Source organism: Nuphar pumila, chromosome 4 (genome assembly GCF_984573655.1).
Source record: "Nuphar pumila chromosome 4, dmNupPumi1.hap1.1, whole genome shotgun sequence".
Lineage (NCBI taxonomy): Eukaryota > Viridiplantae > Streptophyta > Magnoliopsida > Nymphaeales > Nymphaeaceae > Nuphar > Nuphar pumila.
The window spans coordinates 22,209,984-22,233,141 of NC_143252.1; the positions used below are offsets into that span (position 1 = coordinate 22,209,984).

The following is a 23,158-nucleotide window of genomic DNA, read 5'->3' on the forward strand; positions in this document are numbered from 1 at the left end:
TTGCCTTTTTGTTTGGGTAATGGTGGAAAGAGGTTTAATCTCTCTCTCGGACGTTTACTCGTCCCCACACGTCTGTAAGGAGAGCAGATCAGGTGATCTGTCAAATCAGATTAGCATCTTCACCGTCCATTGCTTCATCCCACAAGACCTTGTGTACATTGTCGACGGTGTCACTTGATCTTCTCTAGTCTGGAAGCACGTTTCCTGCTTGCTAGTTACCGTTTTACCGACAAAATTTGCAAGGTGGTAATTGTTAAAAGGAAAAAAAGAAGGGGAAAAAGGGAAGCAGAGTGGAATATCCATCATCATTGTAAACTCCAGGTACTCCATTCCCCTCTTCTTTTACTCTCTCTCTCTCTCTCTCTCTCCAAGATTTTCATTTTCTCGGTAGGAAATGAACTCCCATTTTGATTTCCGGCTCCGTATTCTCCGTATTTCTGTCTCACCATCTTCCCGTTGAGCTACGTCTCCCCACGTCTTCCAGTTCCACCCCGCAAAATGTAAATTTGTAGCCTCTTGTGCTCTTTGCTTCCTGGAGGAAGCTCGTCATCTTCAAGGGTCTCCCCGACACTCCAGGAAATTTGCCGATTTCTTGTGGAGATTGGGGGTGGCTGTAGCTTTGTCGAATTAATGGGTAATTGCTGCCGTTCGCCGGCTGCCGCTGCGAGGGAGGACGTCAATGTGAAGTCGAGCCACCCTCATGACCACAATCACGTTGGTAGCAAGAAGGCTGGTGGCGCTGGCAACAACAAGAAATTCACCGTCTTGAATGGGAATGTGAAAGAAGGGATTGAGGATAAGTACGTCGTCGACCGGGAATTGGGGCGTGGGGAGTTCGGGGTGACCTACCTCTGCATCGATAAGGATACGAGGGATTTGCTCGCCTGCAAGACGATCTCGAAAAGGAAGCTCCGGACGGCTGTGGACATTGAAGATGTGAGGAGGGAGGTGGCGATCATGAATCATCTCCCCAAGGACTCCAACATTGTCAGCTTGAAGGAGGCGCGGGAGGACGACAATGCGGTTCATTTGGTGATGGAGTTGTGTGAGGGAGGGGAGCTCTTCGATCGTATCGTCGCAAGGGGCCACTATACGGAGCGTGCTGCTGCCGCGGTGACGAAGACGATTGTGGAGGTTGTTCAGGTAATCTCGGGGAGTGCTCCTCTTGGTCGTTTCGGCTTTTGAATGGAAAAAATGAGATTGACCTACTAGTTTTTTCCTGATGTTGGGCGTGTCCTTTCATTCTTTCTGCAGCTTTGCCACAAACATGGGGTTATCCACCGAGACCTTAAACCAGAGAATTTCTTATTTGCAAACAAGAAGGAGAATTCCCCTCTGAAGGCAATTGATTTTGGCTTGTCCATATTTTTCAAGCCTGGCAAGTTAATCGTTTAAATTGTTCCATCTGTCTGCCTTGAATCTTTGTTTCTTTGTGTAATTTGCGTTCGTGCCACGGATGGTGTGGAAAAGAAACGGTGTGATCTTTGTTATGTAGGTGAAAGGTTCTCTGAAATTGTTGGTAGTCCATACTACATGGCCCCTGAGGTGCTTAAGCGGAACTACGGGCCGGAGATAGATATTTGGAGTGCGGGAGTTATCCTCTATATATTATTATGTGGTGTTCCACCATTTTGGGCTGGTACATTCTGCTGTTCTGAGTCTTCCATGGAATGGTTTCCTGCAACATGATTGTTTTTGTGTTTTAAAGTATTTCTTGAGCCCTTATCTTTTTTATATGAGCTTATTTTAGATTTATTGTCTCAATTACTTTTTCCTATTCTAATGCAGAGTCGGAACAAGGAGTTGCACAGGCTATACTTCGCGGGCTTATCGATTTTAAAAGGGATCCATGGCCTAGCATATCAGATAATGCAAAGAATTTGGTTCGACAAATGTTGGAACCTGACCCACAGCGTAGATTGACTGCAAAACAAGTTCTTGGTATGCTGATAACATATCCAACTTTTTGCATTTAGCTGTTGCAGCCTTTTCCATCAAGATCCTTGAACATCTTAGTGGAATCAGGGTAAACAGAATAGCTCGACCTGTAGGCCTCACTCATCAGCTTCTTTTGCAGTGCCTTTGAAACCCATCATCTGTCTCCGAACATGATGGTCCCGTCCTTCTCACGGCAAAACTGTGTATCAGGCTTATGGGCACTCATGCACAACTTCTCGAAATTCAGATCGGCTGATTGAAGCTCCTCGATATGATCTATAATCTCAGGTCATGCCTGCATCCCCACACAAAGGATGCGTTTGGAATCGTCTGCAAACGACTGTCATCTGACGAACTCCTCGATCAGATCCGAACTGCCCCTTGTCAAACTGATTGTCGTGACTGATGTCTTCCTGTTGAGCACGTCGACCACCACGTTTGCCTTACGAGGGTGGTAGGCGATAGAGAACTCGTAGTCCTTCAAGAACTCTAACCACTTACCCTGCCTCAAATTTAAATAATGCTATGTGAATATGTACTTAAGGCTCTTGTGATCAGAAAGGACTTCAAACTGTTCCTCATACAAGTAGTGACACCAGATCTTCAGCGCAAAGACAACCGCTGTTAACTCCAAGTCATGCATGGGGTAATTCTTCTCGTGCACCTTCAGATCCGCCGTCCTAGAAGGCAAAGTCAATACTGGGGCCGTGGTCAACCTCTACTTCAGCTCCTGAAAGCTCTCCTCGCACCGAGGTGACCAAACAAGCTTCACCCCCTTCTGTAAAAGCTGAGTCATCAAAGCATTTAAACAAGAGAAGTCCTGTATGAATCGACGGTAGTCGCCCACCAATCCCAAGAAGCTCCTAATCTTTGAAACTGTTTTCGGCTGCTCCCAAGACAAGACTGCCTCTACCTTGACTGGATCAACCTCAACGCCCTTCTCAGAGATCACGTGGCTGAGGAATATCACCCTGTCGAGCCAAAACTCACACTTTGAGAACTTAACATTAAAGCTGATGTTTTCTCAGTGTCTGCAATATAATCCGTAGATGCTCTCGGTGCTCCTCTACGCTCTTGGAGTAGATAAAAATGTCATCGATGAAAACAATGACAAAATAGTTCAGCTACAAACTGAAGACCTGATTCGTCAGGTCCATAAATGTTGCAGGGGCATTGATGAGTCCAAAAAACATCACCAAGAACTCATAATGTCCGTATCTGGACCTGAACGCGGTCTTCGGAACATCCTCCGTCCTGATCCGCAATTGATGATACCCGGAACGAGCGTCTATCTTGAAGAGCACCTATGCCTTCCTCAACTGGTCGAACAGGTCATCAATCCTAGGCAAATGGTACTTGTTTTTTACCGTCACCTGGTTTAGCATGTAGTAATCAATGTAGAGCCACATGGACTCGTCCTTCTTGACAAAGAGAACAGGTGCACCCCAAGGGGACACACTTGGTCTGATGAAGCCCTTGTCAAGAAGTTCCTACAAGTGTTTCTTCAGATCCGCTACCTCTGCAGGTGCCATGCGGTACGGTGCTCGAGAGACTGGTGTCGTGCCAGGCACTAGCTCGATCGATAACTCTATCTCCCTGTGAGGTGGTAAACCCGACAAGTTCTCAGGAAATACGTCTGAAAACTCACGAACCACATCCAACTGCTCCAAAGGTGTCACCTACTTGTCCGTCGCAGATACACTGGCCAAGAACACCATACAACACTGCTTGTGGTACTTGGAGATCTTCAACGCTGAGACAATCTTCACCTCGCTCAGCAGTCTAGTCGCCTGGAACACCAATGCAGACAAATCGGGCCGCTTCAACAAAACCTTCTTTCCTCGACACAGAAGGGTAGCATTGTGTCTGGACAACCAGTCCATACTCAGAATGACATAATAGAAAGTCATGTTCAGTATGATCAGGTCGATAGACAACTCATGTCCCTCGATGATCACTCGGAATACAGGAAAGTATTTCTCGCAAGAAGCGGATGTACCCATCAGAGACATCACATCAAGAGCCTTCTCGAGGCTAGATGAAACCAGATCAAGCAAACTCGCAAACGAAGAAGATATAAAGGAATGGGTAGCACCCGAATCAAACATCACACGAGCATAATGGTCAACAACTACAAAAATACCTTCGATCAGGTCATTCTGATCGCCCTATGTGGCAGCTGTGGCGACATATACTCTCCCATTGGTCCTTCGTTGTGCCTGCTGTTGTTAGCTTATTCGAATAGTAGGTAGCGATATGGCCGGGCTGCTGACGCTGGTAGCAGACCCTTTTAAAGAGTGGACAAGAGCCCTGTGGATGGCTCTTGTTGCACCTTCGACACACGAATAGAGCCTTCTCTTGCTGCTGCCTCTGCTTGGGATCGACCCTGCTGGGCTTCCTGCTGGTGCCCCTGATGTGTCCTCTGCCTCTTACCCCCTTGCGCCTTGCTGCCCACAGGTGGGTTCTTCCTTGCCCCGCCATTGGTGTTGTTTTGTGTACTCCTACCTACTTTGCATTACGCTTGCTTTTAAAGACGCATATTTGTGCATGCTCGCCAAGTATTTAAGGAAAAAGGAAATTTCATGCGAGATTCCAATGTTTGTAATATTCGTTGTTTCAAAAAGCAAAAATGAATATCTGACGATTGCTTATTAGCAACCAAGTCTTACCCTCAACCCTGCGTAGCCCTAAGAGGTACGTACGGTCTTTTGTTTTGATATCCAAAAATGACTCGGATATCCTCGGCCTAGAGCACGGGACGTCGAGATTTTCTAAATAAAGTTGGAGCTTCTTTATGAGAAACTGATACCCCTCTCATCGTAGCAGTACTATTAGATATGCACGTCATGTTAGTACTACGATGATTGGATGAGAGGTTTATGATAACCTCGTGGCATGCAAATGCACAATGATAGAAAGGAAATCACATAAATGGTGATCATCATCTTCACAGGTAAGATGCTCGATTTGGTTTGAAAGATTAAAGCATGCAGAATGGGTCGTCAGTTAAAATAGAACCTGACGTACCCATTCGTCTCTTGGTTCCGTCAAAAGAGAGGATGAGATGGTATAAAAACTTCGATGATTAGGTTGTTAATAACTACACTTCTTGAGTAGCAATCGACTCGGTGTCCCTGGTCATCGGAGTTAGGGGATGGGGCTACAAAAAATTATCCTAGGTGGTAGTTCTCATGGACTTCTGCAGAAGTTAGATGCATCCCTTGCCACGAATGCTTATGGGGAATTCTCTTTCGGTCATTTGCCGCCTCTTTAGGAACGGACTCTGCTAGTTGTTCGGGGTATCAAAATAATAGCATAACAAACCCCCGGGTAGTTTGTTGTTTCTACGTTCTCTCTTGTGCGTACCTTCATGACAGTTTAATATCGAAACAAGATTATCATGTTCATTTTACTTATTTTGAACTTCACATCACGAAATCAATGTTAGTCTTGTTCTCACCATGGTTGCCAGTTGAGGAAGTGGGAGCGGGAAGCGAGGCACTTTCAAAATTTTAGGAAGCGGGAAGCGTGGGACCACTTAGGAGCGAGTCGGGAATCGTCTCAGACGCGACCTAGGAAGTGAGGGGAAGCGAAAAAAATAAAAATAAAAAATAAAAAATACAAAAAAATTGAAAAAATTGGGGACGCGTGGGGAAGCGCGCTTCCCATTAAAAAGGAAGCACGCTTCTCATTTAAAAGTGGCGCTTCCCCGCACGCTTCGGAAGCTTTACGTTTTGCGCTTCTCCTTTTACCTAGGCGCTTCCGGTAACTCTGGTTCTGACACATTTTCAATCTAACCCGTTTCATGGGTACATGTGATGATTATGTCAATACGACAAGCGATGATGTGATGATATCAAGAAGAGATTCTTTCCCTGACTTTTCGCTCCTAAAGACATTTTTTATAATTTGGTATAAGGGTTTCTTTGAAATTTCACTTTTCGTATAAACTTTAAAACCTTGTTTTAGATCAATATGGTTTCAATGTATGTATGAAGTTACAAATCTGTTGTGTAAAAAAAAGTTTCACCTGAAATGCGCCCAAGGTCTGTTGACTTGTTATTTCAAATACCATTTTCCGCTGAAATGCTATTTTAAACTCTGATAAAGGGATGATTACAAAGCTTTCAAAATTTTCCTAAAAAGTTACAAGTTCGAGATCTTGGGGGCGCTACTATCACCATCTTCTTTTTTTGAGGCATAATCATCTTGGTGGTTTTCTCTTCATCATCACTCTCTCATGGAGTAAGAGGTGCTTGAAATATTTTTCCTGCATATGGTTTGGAAAATTTGGACCATTCATAACAAAATAGCCCATTGCAAAGAATCATATAGCATATCGTGGTTCAAGAAGGAGATTTGGGAGTTGTGCTGTCAACTTTTTGTCAATATATTTAACTCTGACTTAGTATCTGTCATAAATCATTTGGAAGAAAGGTGGACCTATAGTTCATTGTTGGATTCCTCCTCCTGAAGGAAGATTACAATCTAGTTTGTTTCATGGGTACTTGTGTCTGGTGTTAAAGTGGGATTTGCAGTTCGTGGTGCTCAAGGGGAGTGTTATGCAAACCACAAACAAATGTGAAGTAAACCATAAGATAAAGAGAAGAAAATGGGAGAAGACATGAGATTTACATGGTTCAACACTCGGGCCTACATCCACCAGTGGAGGAACGAAGATGTGAAGAAATACAATGATGATGTACAAAGCTCTCAAAACCCTAATCCCTAGTACACCCAAAAACTCTCATACCCAATTCCAAAAAAGAGGCGGCAATACATATGATGAAAGGTGCAAAACCCTAGCCGATAAATTACAAAATTAGATAGGCCGGAAGAGGTTTCCAGTGGGCTCTGGGCTTGGGCCTATTGGCGAGGCCTCTGCAACCACCACTAATCTCATTCAAAATTTCCATTATACAATCTCTATAATATTGTTGAATTGGGTCATGGAATGGAGTGGGTCCATAATTCAAGACAGCCACACAACAAATCTTGCTCTTGGCTTGAATTTTCCCAAATCTTCACACGCAATAAATTTTCTCCACCTTCTCCACAAGAGTCCTAAAGGACCTGACCCAATGTAACGCCTCAAAATCCAGGACTTGTAACTTTTTATGAAAAGTTTGAAAGCTTTGAAATCAATCATTTATTAGAGTTTGAAATAGAAGTTCAACGGAAAAATCTTGTTTGAAATAGCAAGTCAATGGATCTTGGGCGCATTGCAACACAAACTTTCTCTTGCATAACGGATTTGCAACACTGCACATTTAAGAAATCAAATAGATTATGAAAATGCAATTTTTATTTAATAGTTTAAGACTTGTGCAAAGAAGAAATTTTAAGAAAAACTTTTATGCAAATTTACCGAAATATCCTTAAGAGCGAAATGTCAAGGAAAGGGTCTCATCTTGAACTCATCACGTCATCATGCCATCGCAAACTGCCTCAACTTGTCCACCATCTGCTCATGAAATGGGTCAGTTTCGCGAAAAACTAGTAGGGGTGCAAAAGACAAAGAAGAACAAAGACTGCAATAAGCTAGATAATTGCTTAACTAAACAGGAGAAACAAAACAGATCTAACCATACATGTTGTCGAGTATGGCAAGCAAAACTCCAGTAAAACAAATAGCTAAATACAAGAGCAGTAAGAAACAAAGTGTTGAACAAGTAAAATATGCATTTATAGCAATCCAACTGATTCTATAGGCAGGGAGTAACTAACTCCACAAAGCAGTCAAGCATAGTAAGCATATAAACTGAATAAGCATTTATAACGAAGCGCACAATGTATACAATTACCACTGAATTCTTTAGTTTACCGACAAGGAACTATATTAATCATAAAGTGCAAGTCATTGCACAACAAGCATAAACTACCCGTGATTAAGCAATCACACGACAACAGTTATATATTAACCACAAGGGGTAAGCAACTTATAAGACAAACAACTACATTGGTTCTAGTTGTAGACAATTCATAGATTACGAGCTGTGAGCAATTACATTCGTCATATAAACAGTTCGTAGATTACGAGCTGTAAGCAGTTACATTTGTCATAAGAGACGCAAGCCAACAAGTACTATATTACAACAAGCACAAAATAATTCAACCAAGTAGCAAGTTACATGCTAATATATCGCAACTAGCATAATGCTATCATCATAAGCATTTGATTAGCACGAGCAACTAATTATTAACAAAGGACTGCGTAACCAGTTCAACCAACTAGAGCAGCGCCACAATAGGCATGCATAGCTCAACGAGTAGTACGCCGAACTACAGGGCAACCAAGCAAGTCACAGCACACACATATCTAAAATGTGAATAGTTTACATTTTGTTCTGATTATTAGTTGGCCATTGTGGGTACACACAAGGCACGAAACATAGAAACAACCGAGATTGATCCGAGGGTTTATTATGCTATGTATTTTATGATACCCTGAATGACTGACCGAGTTCGCTCTCAAGGGGATGGCTAGTGACCAAGAGAGCAAATCCCCAAAGGCATAATTGGCCCATGGATGCATCCAAACTTCTGCAGAAGTGGCCTGAAGGCTATCCTTGTAGCATTTTTCATAACTCCGATGACTGGAGAATCCGAGTCTTTTGCCCGTAACTGCCATTAAAGGACCTGTCCATCGAAGTTTTGTACCATCCATCATCTCTCTTGATGAACCGTGTCGAATGAGCACGACGGGGGTTTCTTAACCGTCATCCCATTCTACATGCTTTGGTCTTTTGACACACTCGAACATCTTGCCTGTGAAGGCGCATAGTCACCATTTATTGAATTATACGTGCCAATGCACGTTTGAGGCAACGACACACCTATCATCCTACTCACCGAAGTACGCAACGTACCTATTCAAAAGTACAACTGCGATGAGAGGGGTCAACTCATAGTGAGGGTAACAACATCACCATTTGTGATCTCAAGCATGTGCTATTGCACGTTCGAGGTAAACATAGACCTCTCATTTTACTCATCGTAGTACGCAAAGTACCTGTTCAAAAGTACAACTACGATGAGAGGGACATAGATTTCTCAAAAGGAAATCCCTACAACAATGCTTTGCCGATAAGATATGGTGTAACCGTTCAAGTTCAAACTTGTCATGCTCAGCTCCTTTAGACCATCACGAGCCTCTTGCCTATTAGGCAAACATCGATATTACATGATTAATAGAAAGTGTCAAAACACGCCTCGAGATTACTACAAACTTCTCATCCTGCTCCTCATAGTTCAAGCATATCATACATGACTAACGGTCCGACTATGAGGAGAGGGGCATGGATTTCTCAGTAGATATCCATCAGTAATCGTCTCACGAAGGAAGGAAAAACGCCAATTATCTTAGTTGGCCAAAAAACCCAATAACTAGGTCTCACACTGGTCTAGTGATGGCGCATGTTCCTCAGTAGAACCTTCACCCATCTTATGCACATGCTTTTAAACATGGTTATCCGAGTTGTATCGGGTACGTGAAGTGAAGTTGTAAACACTTCTCCCAAATGCATCGATTTGGGAGATCCCGCCGTTATCTCGCAGAAGGCTTTCAAAATCTGCTTTATGAAACAATACGTTTCGAAAATAGGTTGGTGCCTAAAAGTTATCCTTTTTGGAGAACCAAGTGCATAAGTGTGCATCATGCCTTTTAAGACAAAAGAATAAGTTGAAATACGCTCGAAGCTGCACTCAATGAGTGTAAGCTAACAAAAGAGTAAGCACGTGCACATTACAGTGTGACGATAAAGTATGATCGATTCCCAAAGTGTAAAACTGTGTGTCGAGCGCAAAACCTCAGAAGCAATACACAAAGTACGAAACTGTACCTCACTAAACAATCGAGCAACTACGTGATTACTGAAAGCAATGCACGAGGTACGAAACTGTACCTTGGCCTATGTCACATGGGTGCGGGAGCGGGAGCGGGTGCGGGTGCGGGTGCGGGTGCGGGTGCGGGGATTCGGCACTTCCAAAAAACCCGGGTGCGGGGGTGCGGCAGGGGAAAAAATGTAAAAAAAAAATTTATATATATATATATATAATTTTGAAGTTTTAATAGTTTAACATTTAACAATAAACATTGTCATAAAAACAGATGGGGGAGGGGCTCGGCCCCTCCAATGTCGACCCAAAGAAAAAAACAGATGGGGGAGGGGCTCGGCCCCTCCCCTGTCGACCCAAAAAAAAAAAAAACAGATGGGGGAGGGGCTCGGCCCCTCCCCTGTCGACCCAAAAAAGAAAAACATAAAAGGGAGGGGCTCGGCCCCCTCCCCTGTCGACCCAATCGACCCAAAAAAAAGAGGTAGATGGGGGAGGGGCGCGGCTCCTCCTGTGCCGAAAAACGAGGGAGCAGGGGAGGCTCAGCCCCTCCCCTGCCGACCCAACAAGAGACCGAGAGAGGGGGGGGGGGCAGCCGACCCAAGAAGAGAGTGAGAGACATACCTGCGAAAGGAGAGGAGGAGCCGAGAGGAGGAGTCTGGGAGGCGGAGCTGGGGCGGCGATGGGAGAGCTCGAGCTCAGGGTGAGAGAGAGAGGAGAGATTAGGGCAAAAATTTTTTTTTGCCCTAATCCTCCTCCTTTTCATCGGGGGGATTTTTTTTTTCGCCCAAAAATGTGGACAAAAATGACCCTGGGTGCGTTGACCGCACCCAGGGTCGTGTTGACCGCACCCGGTGCCGCACCCGCACGCGATCCCGCGTCGCGTCGCGTCGCGTCGACGCGGGTGCGGCATCTGTTTTGCCGAGTCCCTGTGACATAGACCTTGGCCAATCAAACACACAAGCAAGTGACATACCCAAGGCAGTGCACGAGGTACGAAACCATACCTCGGTTAACTAGACATGTAAGCAAGTAATAGTCAAGGCAAACAAACATCAACAACATAAAGAGCAAAGAGAATAAGAGAAAAGCCTTGGCGCATAAAGCGCGGAGCAATAGAAAGGAAAGTACAACAATTAAATACGAAACAGAAGCCTGAGCACATATAGCGCGACGACAAAGTAAAGACAAGTAAAAAGCCATGGCGCATAAAGCGCGGGGCAACAAAAAAGTAAAGTGCAGAAAAGTAAAGGGGACAAGGATCGCGAAACAACGTCGTTGAATTAAAAGACATGAAATGTAAAGACATGAATTAAAAACCTGGGCACATATAGCGTGACAGCAATAACAAAGAAAAATACAAGGAAAGTAAAGAGGACAAGAATCGCGAAACCGCGTCCTTGAGTCAAAAGACATACGTATATATTTTATACGTATACATATATCATCGTCCTCTTTCATTTTTAATTATCTTTTCTTATTTTAGCATTTATTCGTTCATTGTCCTTTACGCAAGAAATCCCCTACCTTGAGGGGTTGCGGGTCCTCGTACGCCTGCAACGTAGGTAAGCACGAGCTCGGCCACAGGGCGTGAGCGGGATCCACTGCTCTACCTGCGATGCTTAGAATGTTAGTGATATGCCATTAAAAGAAGAAACATAATAAGCACAAGCTGAGCCCTAACCCATTATCATAAGATCATAAGGAGGGGCTCAGTTCCTCGCTTGCAAGCAACATAAGCTTCCTGCCTGCAGGCTGCAGAGGCAGAGACTCTGCACCCTGCCTGCAAGGGTGCCAGAGGCAGGGGCCTCACCCCTGCCTGGCAAAAAGCAACAGAGGCAGGGAGCAGGGGCTCCCTGCCTGCCAGAACAGAGAAGGCAGGGGAGGGAGCAAAGGCTCCCTGCTGAACCTGCCACAGCAGGACAGGGGGTGACACCCCCTGTCGGAACACGAAGTTGGACAGGGGGGTGCAATCCCCTGCTGGAAACGAGACAGGCAGGCGGCGGCAAGATCAAGTCAGGGGGGCGAAGCCCCCTGCCAGAAAACAAACGAGATGCAGGGGGCTTCTCTTCCTGTCCGGAAAACCAGAGGCGGCAGGGGAGGCAGAGCCCCCCACCGAAAAATCGAGAGATAGGGGGCAGAGTCTCTCACCGGGAAGAGCACGCAGAGGCAAGCCCCCTGTCGGAAACACCAACAGAGGCAGGGGGGGTCGCCCCTTGCCATGAAACAGGAAGAAGACAGGGGAGGCTTCACCCCCTGCCGGAAAACCAAAGGAGGCAGGGGCTTTGTCCCCTGCCGTGAAAAACAAAAGCAGGGGGAGACTTGCCCCCTGCCGTGAAAAACAAAATCTGGGGGAGACTTGCCCCCTGCTAGCAAACCACAGGAGGCAGGGGGTAGGACCCCTTGCTGGGAAGCAACAGGAGGCAGGGGGCTTCGGCCCCTGCCGAGGAACAACAAAGGGCAGGGGGGCTTTGCCCTCTACCGAGAATATAAAAAGAGGCAAGGGCGCGGAGCCCCTTGCCGAAAAACAGATGAAGGCAGTGGAGCGGAGCCCCTTGCCTGGAACAGGATGGGGGCAGGGGGTGGAACCCCCTGCCGGAAAACCACAGGAGGCAGGGGACATAATCCTCTGCCGAAATACAACAAAAGGCAGGGGGCTTTGTCCCCTGCTGGAAAAATCTGAAAGAGGCAGGGGCTCCGCCCCTGCCAGGAAAACTCACTGGAGGCAGGGGACGGAGCCCTCTGTCGGAAAGTTGAGCCGACACAGGGTGCTCCGCCCCCTGCTGGCGATAAGAAATGGAAAAAGGAGAAGGGGAGAAGGGAAAATACCTGCGAAGATCGGCGAATGTCGGTCGACGGTTGGCGTTGGTCGCCGGCAAACAAAAGAAGAGGACGAAGGAGCGGGAAACAATGGTGGTGGCGTTGTCGCCTGGCGGCGATGCTCGCCGCCGACGACAGGTGGCCCGAGGCGGCAGCAACGGGTGAAGGTCGTCGGCACGATCGCCGACGGCTTCACAGAGAAAGGGGAGGAGACGGGAGTCAGAGTAGAGAGAGAGAGAGAGAGAGAGAGAGAGAGAGAGAGAGAGAGAGAGAGAGAGAGAGAGAGAGAGAGAGAGAAGGGGCGAGGGTTTTGCCCCTCGTCTCACAACCTGCATCTTTAAAAAGGCGCAGGCTCTCGATCCTTCGAGAAGCCGGGTCGAGGGTCCGGTTCAGACTCGGATCCGACACGGTGGAGGGCACGTGTCAGACACTTTTTTTTACAAGCTTTACACCCAAAGAGCAACAAATACCACTCAATTCCAAGCAATGCTTGAACTTGGCAACTGGGAGACTTTGTTAACATGTTGGCTGGATTGTCTACAATACTAATCTTCTTTACAAGAATACACTCTGCGCAATAACACCTCAAATGAAATGGTACATGACATCAATATGTTTCGTTCTCTCATGGTACGTTTGGTCTTTGGTCAAGTGAATAGTACTCTGACTGTCATAGTAAACAATAGTGAACTCTGGACTCAAATTAAGTTCACCAAATAGACCTCTCAACCAAATAGCGTCTTTAATACAGGTGTTTTTTCTTCTGTTTACTAGGTTGTTTTTGTCTTTTGCCTTGCGTATTTTATATTACAAAATTTCATGCACTTTTATTGTAAAGCTAATATAATACATGTTCTTGCACTCTCATTTATGTGCTTGTACTCTAGTTAGCATACTCCTTATGTGTTCTCCTCTGTTTGTTCATGTCTTCCCCATTCTTCCATTGATTAACTAGGCCAGGTCAGCATCCAAAATAGCCTGGAATGAAATGTATGCAACTAGTCAGTTGATGCGTGAAGAATCAGGCTGAGCACTTGTTATGGTGTTGTGACACTTTTCAAAAGCTATTCAAATTGGCAAGGTCAGATGTAGTTGTCTATGCAGGGCCTAAAACTTGTGTAAGAGGACTTCTGTTGTGTCCTATGATGATCTGAAAGTGAAGGAAATAGAAGATTATGCAGAAGTGGCATCTACTGTCATCTTGGTGGTTTGTCTGGCTAGAGAGTGAAACATAGGATAGGTAGATGATTTTTTGCAAGTGGTGGCTATTGTTAGCTTGGTGGCTTGCCTGGCTAGAGTGAAACATAGAAGTTTCAACGATCAATTCTCATGGCTGAATACCATCTTTGTCTAATTCAATTTGATATCTGTTTGCGTGTGCCGTCTGGTTTGTCATGGATTTGGGCCATACAGACCTGACTTTGTTAGTGACTGATGTACTTTTTGGAAACTTCTCGTCACTTAATCATTTTCAGCTAATAATAAATTTTATTTTTATCACATACACAAAAAACTGAATAAACTTGATATGCATGGATCATGTGAATTCACTATCCTTTGATAGATTTAAATTATTGCCATGTTAATCTGCTGAAAACATATGTTAGAAGTTTGCAATTTTTTGAAAATACAAATTGACATCTATTCCAAAAACAAAGTCTTCTAGCATGTGTTCCACATCATAACAAAACTTTATTAGCACTGTTGATACACCAAATAAATCTACTTTTAATAATATTAAAGAACATAGTTCTTCATCAGATCACAGTTTCTTTTATATGTAGCTCCATTTGGAGTCTGTCTTCTATTACTATATACTGATCCAACATGCCAGAGATACATAATAGTCAATGGGTCATGTGTTTACTGCTCTTCATTGGATATATCTTTCATCATGTGACTATTCCAGAACATCCTTGGCTGCAAAATGCTAAAAAGGCACCAAATGTTCCTCTTGGGGATGTCGTCAAGACAAGGCTTAAGCAGTTCTCGATGATGAACAGGTTCAAGAGAAGAGCATTGAGGGTTGGTTGCTAGCTACAATTATTAACACATTTTCTTGTGAATAAAAGTAGCAACTGATTTTTAATTTGTGAATAGGTCATTGCTGATCATTTATCAACCGAAGAAGTAGAAGATGTCAAAGATATGTTCAGGATGATCGATACAGATAATGATGGTGCTGTATCATATGAAGAACTGAAAGCAGGACTTCAGAAATTTGGTTCCCAGCTTGCAGAGTCTGAAGTCCAGATGCTAATGGAAGCTGTATGTGTAATTGTTCACCCTATGTTTGGTTGTAGGTATTCTTAATGTTTGGTGTAGATTTTTCTTTTGTTGCAATCCTGTTCAATTTTAGATGATTGTAATGATATTAAAGCTGCCAATGATGATCCTAACCTCCTTAGTGTTAGGAATATGGTGTTTGACTATATACAGGTCAGAACTGTAATTGTTGCATTTATATGTTGTATATTTGAAATGTTACTGTCATATGAGGGTATTCTGATTAGTTTACCTGGAATCCTAATGTAACTAAAACATCACAAATGCATGTATTCTGATTAGTTTTCTAGATATGAATACCTAGAAAATTTGGGGGGGTGGGGGGTTACGGCTGTTCTCTCTCTCTCTCTCTAAGTCTACATCATAAGGATATTCAAGTTGAAATTTTATAAGGTATTAGAGACAACCAGTTCATATTGAAACGTAAAGGGTTTTAGTCAAAGATGAGGAGATTAAGGAGATGGAAAGATTATTTTGATAAGCTATTTAATGGAAGTCATGCTCAGGATCTTGGAGACTTCTCTATTCCTTTTCATGAGATAAATCGTGACTTCATGCGCAAGATTCAAAAGAAAGAAATTGCAGAGGCTTTGAAGAAAATAAAATCAAGAAGGGCAGTTGGCCCAGATGGTATACCTATCGAGGCTTGAAAATGCTTGGGTGAGAAAAGTTTAGAATGGTTGACAAATCTTTTTAACAAGATTTGGCGGACAAATAAGATGCCTAATCAGTGGATAAAGAGTACTTTGGTGCCTCTATATAAGAATAAGGGTGATATACAAGATTGCACAAACTATCGTGGTATAAAACTCATGAGTCATACTATGAAACTTTGGGAGAGGGTGATTGAGTCTAGGTTGAGGAAGGTTGTCATGATATCGGAGAATCAATTTGGTTTTATGCCTGGAAGATCAACTATGGAAGCTATACATCTTCTTAGACAACTTATTGAGAGAAATAGAGAGAGGAACAAAGATTTGCATATGGTTTTTATTGATTTGGAGAAGGCATACGATAGAGTACCTAGGGACGTTCTTTGATGGACAATGATGAAGAAAGGTGTTTCTCTCAAATACATTAGTATAATTAAGGATATGTATGAAGGAGTAGTAACCAATGTCCGCACCTGTGGAGGGGTAACAACCAATTTTCCTATAATGGTTGGGTTACATCAAGGATCTGCTTTAAGCCCTTTCCTATTTGCTATAGTGATGGATGAGCTTACGAGATCAATTCAAGAAAATGTGCCGTGGTGTATGTTGTTTGCTGATGATATTGTTTTGATTGATGAGTCTAGAGTCGGGGTTAATGCTAAGTTAGAATTATTGAGACAAACATTGAAAGCAAGAGGTTTTAAGTTGTAAGAGTAAGACAGAATATATGGAATGTCGATTTAGTAAGCAACGAAGTAGTGATGGGAGTGTAGTGAAGCATGGTGAGCAAGAAATACCGGTGGATGACTGTATCAAATATTTGGGATCTATCATTCAAAAGTATGGAGAAATTGATGGAGATGTAAATCATAGGATAAAGGTTGGGTGGATGAAATAAAAAAGTACAACTGGAGTGTTGTGCGATCGTAGAATGCCATTGCGGTTGAAGGGAAAGTTTTATAGGACGACAATTAGGCCCGCTTTACTATATGGTACAGAATGTTGGGCTGCCAAGAGACATCATATTCAAAAAATGAGTGTAGCTGAGATGAGTATGCTTAGATGGATGCGTGGAAATACAATAAAAGATAAGATTCGAAATGAGGAGATACGTAAGAAGGTAGGCGTTGCATCCATTGAAAATAAGATGAGAGAGAATCATTTACGGTGGTTTGGACATATTCGGCGAAGGCCTAATGATGCTCCAGTTAGAAGGATGGAGAAATGAGAAAATATATTAGTTAAAAGAGGTCGGGGTATGCCTAAGAAGACTTGGATGGAGATGATAGGAAAGGATATGAATGCTTTGAACCTCACCGAGGACATGACATTGGATAGAAATGATTGGAGAAGAAGGATTCATGTGGAAGACCCAGAACGATTTTCTTTTTTGGTTCATATCGCCGACCGCAATTGTTTTGGGATGAAGGCGTAGTTGTTGTTGTTGTTGTAACATAAATATACATAAGGTATTTTCTTTTCCTTTTTTTTTTCAAGTGTATGCATAACAGGACATGTAACGTCTCTCTTTGGATTAATATACGTACTCAGGCCAGCAACCACTTTATATATATATATATATATATATATATATATATATATATATATATATATATATATATATAATTTTTTTTTGATACTCGCCCAGCCGAACCCCACTTGGCTAGGCCTCTACAAGCACAGCAGGCCTGTCCGGCCAAGCCAGGCCAGCTGAGTTGGTTCAGCTGAGCCTGGCAGGCCTGTCAAGGCACTGCCAGGTCTGGCCAGCCGAGCCCAACTCGGCTGGTCCTGTGACCCGACCCCGAGACCTCCATATATATATATATATTGTTACACTGCTGCCCAGCCGGCTTGGCAGAACCGACCTACTGGGCTCGGTTCTGTCGAGCCAGTAAGACCTGCGTCTAGCCAGCCCAGTCTGGCAGTACCTTACGGGTGCTGCCAGGCTTGGCCGTGCCCAACCAGGCTGCCGATCGCCAAGAACTGTTCTTTTTTTTTTGGAAACACCTAACAAACCAGCCCAACTGACAGGGCTGATCGCCCAACCAGCAATAGGGGGGCTGGGTTTTTAGAAAACCAGTTTTTTTTTTTAACAAAACCCTGCAGACCTATAAATACAGATTCAACTCAGCCATTAAATGTGTACACAAGCAAAACTGCATTATACAGGAAATAGACATATATATATTTTCCGTCAAACTTATGTTGATTCACAATTCCACATGACTATAAAGAAGGCAAACAGTCATACGCATACCTCAATACATGTTATAGAGGATCACAAACAAAACAGATTTTTTTCTTTTTTTTTTTAAGATACAGCAGGCTGCCCAGCTGAGCCCACTCGGCTGGGCCCTGCTGAACCAAGTCAGGCCTGTCATGAACAGGCCTGACGAAGCTGCACCCTTACGGTCCGGATCTGGCCAGCCGAACAGGGCTCGGCTGGTCTGCCGGTCGGACCATTACGCCCAAAGCAAAAACAGCATTCCGCTGTATGTACAATTTTTTTTATAAAAACAGTGTACTCTTGCAACACATTATCATCTAGACATGAACATTAGAAATCCATGGGATCTCATGACTTTACAATACATGTATGAGAAAAGAAAAGGGCGTGAAGTAACAACCAACCCATGTGGGCAACAATCACACATAATCAGATTTTTAAATATGTGCAACAACCTTGATCCAACCTCTTTTATATGTATCTAAACTAATCTGCAACATAATACATCCATTAGACATCGGTTTCCACCAAGAATAGGCTTTAAATAAACATGTGTACTTAAAATTTCTGTTTTAATGCAGAAATAGACGTACAGAATTTTAGTTTAAAATCGCATTAAAAAAACCGTCAATGCACCCATCATGGACTACCCATGAAAACCGATATGCATCATAAAAAAAACATCTAAAGGAGCGTGTCTATATCAATAAAAAAAATTCTGTTTTGAAACTATACAGAAGTTTGTTTTCAAGAAAGCAAATAAAAGTTAAAACCACATCTATGGAAGAGGATCCATAGGTCCTCCTTCATATATGTTTGAGTAGACTTGTAAATCTACTCATTTCCCATGAGTTTCCTTCAAAACCATGCATGAAACCCCCTCTATGCTCAATATCTCACTTGAAATCAAGAGAGGAGACCCGTACCTTAGCTTGAATCATAGGAAAAGAGAAAAATAATGGTGGATTAAGGGGCTGTTGGAGAAGAGGAACCCTCTTCCTCTCTCTTTCTCCTCTTTTCCCTCTCTCTCTCTTTAAGTAATGGGTGGGAGAGGGGGTGATGTTCCCCCTTCTCCAGCCCTCTCTAAGAGTGTCCAAAGGATGGAAACTCTTTCTCTCTTTCCTTTGTTCCCTAATTTTTTGAAACTTTTAAAGAAAGTTGACTTTTCTTTTCTTAAAGCTTTCAACTCTTCTAAAACTCTCTCTTAACCTCTCTTAGGTAAGAATAGGGGCTCTTTTAGAGAGTCCCACTCAGCCCAAAATAAAAATTCGGAATTGATATTATTTATTTATTTATTTAATTATTAAATATTAATTAATTAAAAATATCTAAAAACTTCCAAAAATAACCAAATTAACCCAGAAGGTTCTCTAACCTTATTAAACCTCAAAATAAAGCTTTGTATTCACTTTAAAGCTGGAAAAACGTTGGGCTTGGATTTGGATCTAGATCCAAGATCCAAACCCATACCCAAAACGAAAATGGATTGAGATCTGGATCAAATCCATATTTAAGTAGGACCTAAGTAGAACCCAAATCCATAAAAATTCGGATCCTAGGCCTTGAATCCAATCCGATCTAACCCCGGATTCATTTCGACAAACTGCTCAATTTTTGTAAAAACGCGATTTTCGGGCAAAACGAAACTCGAATTCAGGAAAGTAAAATATTTTCACCCTCAGAATTTTGACACGCATCTAACGATATATTACACAAATACTAAATTTCAAATTTTGCTTGAAAATAATCCGAATTTCGCTTGAATTTAAAGGTCGAATTTACAACTCTTTCCCACGTTTCGATTGGCTCGCCTCGACCTTATCGATGAGACCTGGGTCAAGCCCAGACTCAAAGACTTTAGTCTAAAAATCAAGCCTTAAACGATTTTTCTTCCAGACTTAGCCAAAATTTCGTCAAAATCATAAAATGACTAAGTACTAAAATGCACGATCTTACATGCATGAATCAATGCAACATGCATGAACGACTTTTTAACTTTAATTATCAGTATTGTTTTTGCATGCATGTCCCTACTTAAATGCAACACAATTAAGTTCTCACTTGTATAAAACCTGTGGATACTAAAAACGGGCCAAATTCCTGAGGTTCAAGACAGTTTTCAGTAGTATCTTAACACACAATTTGTATTTTATTTACTGAGAGGTCCTACACATGTTCCTTAACCGATGTTATGAATCAATACCATCAATCGGAACATTAGAAATCAATACTTAATGCTGGGACAACATGATCATTTCAAGGATCATGTATAACATTGAAGCTCGTGCATAGTGTCATCTCTATTATTATTATTGTTATTATTTGTAGTCATTCATAGCATGATTAGAAGCAACATGATCATTTCATGGATTAAGATCACTAGAAGCAACATCAATATCACCTCAAGTATCAAGATTGCAAACCTATCTTGTTTAGGTAATAAATCAATAACAAATGAATAGCGCATATCTTCCTTAAACATACTTCTTTCAAAACCATTTTCTTTTTCAAGAATGGTCACATTTTTAGGAACGTATATCTTGTTATTGTTAAGATCATAACATCTATATCTTTTTTGGTTTTTAGTGTAACCGAGTAAAACATATGGAATAAGTTTAGAAGAAAGTTTCACTCATTTGAAAAGAAGAAACCATTATACTCTCAAGTCTTTTATAATTGGCTGTAACTTTGAAAAGTTTTTCAAAAGGTTTAATGTTTTGCAATGAGAATAAAAACATTCTAATAATGAGATACACAATGGTAAGTGCAGCTTCGGCCTAAAAATGGTTAAAAATCCACTTGAAATAAGCAAAGTTGTTGTTTTAACTATATGGCAGTGTTTTCTTTCTGCTAAACCATTTTTTGGGGGGTTTGAGACATGATTTGTGTTATGTAATACCATCCAAATTTAAGTAATTTTTTAAACTATTTGATAAATATTCTCCCCTTGAATTGGGGCGAAAGTTAATGATATTTGCATTAAATTAGTTTTTGATCAAATTATGAAAGGTTTTAAAACACGAAAAAACTTTGGATTAAGTGTAAGGAAGTATATCCGAGTATATCTAGTAAAATCATTAAGTATAATATAATAAGAGAATCCTTCCTTGGTGGTACTTGGAGCTGGCCCCCATACATCTTACACACAAATGGCTTAGATAAGAGTGCACCAACTCAAATGGCTTCTTACAAACAAAACTTTTAATAACCTTCATTTGTCGATTGATCGTTACCCATAGCAACTGGAATGAAGCCCTGGGGAATGATCGATGCGCCATTTCGAAAGCTTCTTTCTTATTGGAATAAGATCGTTTCGCTTCTCAAAGCTAGGGATTTTATTGAGCATTTTTCTAAGAATACAATCATTACATATAAAATCCGTCATTACAATTTTTTTCCAAACAATCGAAAATGAGGAAGTTTAGATACATTTGGATGCCGTAGTCTCTTATGCCACAACTCTATCATTTTCATGGGCAACATTACAAAAGGATTTTATTGGTAAGCATAAAAAATCCATATAGTGGAGACCTTTTTTCCTATGAACTTTCCCAAATTAACTTCTTTGATTGGTGATCCTATATCCAACAACCATTTGATCAGAGGGAAATGTCACACCTATGGTTCAACATTTGAAAAATAGAAAGAAAGGTTCAAGTTTAAATTAAGTATAAATCTAACTTTTAGGACAAATAAAACCTTGGAGTTTTTGATAAATTTTTCCAAGTTTCTGATTCTTCTAAAGATGAACCATCGATAGTAAAAACATAAGAAGCATACAAAGTTGGTACAACAATCAGATAAGAGAGACTCATTAGCAGTCATATGAAAAGAGGATCTTGAATTAAGTAACGAAGATGAATGATAAGAGATTGAAATCACAACGTTAGAAGTTGAGGGAGATGCCTATAAGAATTGTTGAAGTCCTTCTGCCAATTCAGTAATAGAGATATTCTTTAGATCAGTCTCTTGTTTGATTCATGAGAAGATCCAACCAAGGCAACCTTCTTCTTGAGCTGGAGGCACTCCAATTTGATGTAGTCGAGCTCACTACAGTGATAGCAAATAATTTTTCTACCTCGTTATTTTGCTTCCTGAAATGAGAAGACCTTTAAGTCTTGACAATTGACATTGGTTCTTAGCCTATATATGGCAAGGTTATCATCTAAACTCTTGGCCATATTAAGCCGAGTATCTTCAAGACTCAACTTGGTATGGGTCTCATAGAAGGGCAATGGTGAGATACAACAAAGATGCTCTTATTCAAACTCCAGGCGAAAACTATTAAAGGAATTGGAAGAATTGATCATTCAATTGTTGTTGCCTCATTTCAACACACACCTTCTTGTTTATGTTCAAGTAAAGCCAACTCATCCTACAAAGGAGATAGAGTTGCATAATATTCTCTTACACTCTCGTCTCCTTGCTTTATAGTATATATTTTTTCTTAAAGGTAGTATTTGTCGGCTATATTCCCTTGAATGTAGATGCTCAGAAGGAATCCATGCTTCACTAGCCTTTTTTTGAATTTGTCTAGGTTGGTGCAAACGGATAGCTACACACTATCATAAGCCAAGGTAAAATCTTGGTGTTCTCCATCTCCCATTGATTCATCTTTTTCAGATAGTCTTGAATGACTTTCTCCTTTTCTTTTCCATCAAGAATCTTCTCTTCATGACCTTCCATTTTAGTGAGTTTGAGATGGGGTTTAGGGTTGGCGCCCTTGATATACCCCCTACTCTTAATGTGATTCTCAATTACGGCAGCTCATATCAAGTAGTTTGAATGAATAGAATAATGACAGTTTCTTTGTAGGTAGAAGGAAGAAGGATGAGGAAACATAGAGAGCAACTCCAAGACTGGCACCACAGATGCAAAAGACGAAGCTCTGCTGAAGTTATTACTACAAACACATAGTAAAAGTCACAAGCACTCCAATCACGAGCAAGTGCATCAAGGATCAAGAGCTCAAGGCTTTGACACCGTGTAATGAAATAAGTCCAAAAATACAAAGGCTCTCAAAGCCACAAAAGGCACAATACAGCCACGAAAGGTCAAAGTCATAAACACTCACGATCCTCACATGGAAAGCACACAATTAAGATTTTTTTATTATTCACACTAAATGCATTAGAAAATGCATGTTTAAAAGGGGGTCTAACCCCCATATATGTACACAAAAGGAGAGGGCTGCTAGCCATTAGACTAGCCTAATGGCTAGCTAAGCTAAGCATTAGACTAGTCTTAACAGCTAGCCATGAAAAGACAATAATGCCCTTGAGAATGCATACAAATAAAAAAAGAACAATAAAAATACAAAAAAATAAAAACAACAAAATTACAAGAAAAATCTACATTACATTCTAAATACAAATACATATATATATAATATTATATATAG

At 41.7% G+C, this 23,158-nt stretch overlaps 1 protein-coding gene across 1 annotated transcript in view; it reads left to right on the forward strand.

Moving 5' to 3' along the window:
• Positions 1–288: 288 nt before the first annotated feature.
• LOC149839623 (calcium-dependent protein kinase 13-like) overlaps positions 289–23,158 on the forward strand; it is a 29,706-nt gene continuing 6,836 nt past the window's right edge. Inside the window, exons 1-6 of the mRNA XM_090002690.1 lie at positions 289–1,143; positions 1,255–1,378; positions 1,496–1,639; positions 1,789–1,941; positions 14,501–14,616; positions 14,692–14,859. Of these exons, the coding sequence (XP_089858816.1) occupies positions 631–1,143; positions 1,255–1,378; positions 1,496–1,639; positions 1,789–1,941; positions 14,501–14,616; positions 14,692–14,859 (1,218 nt within the window). The 5' untranslated portion in view covers positions 289–630. The remainder of the gene's footprint in view (positions 1,144–1,254; positions 1,379–1,495; positions 1,640–1,788; positions 1,942–14,500; positions 14,617–14,691; positions 14,860–23,158) is intronic.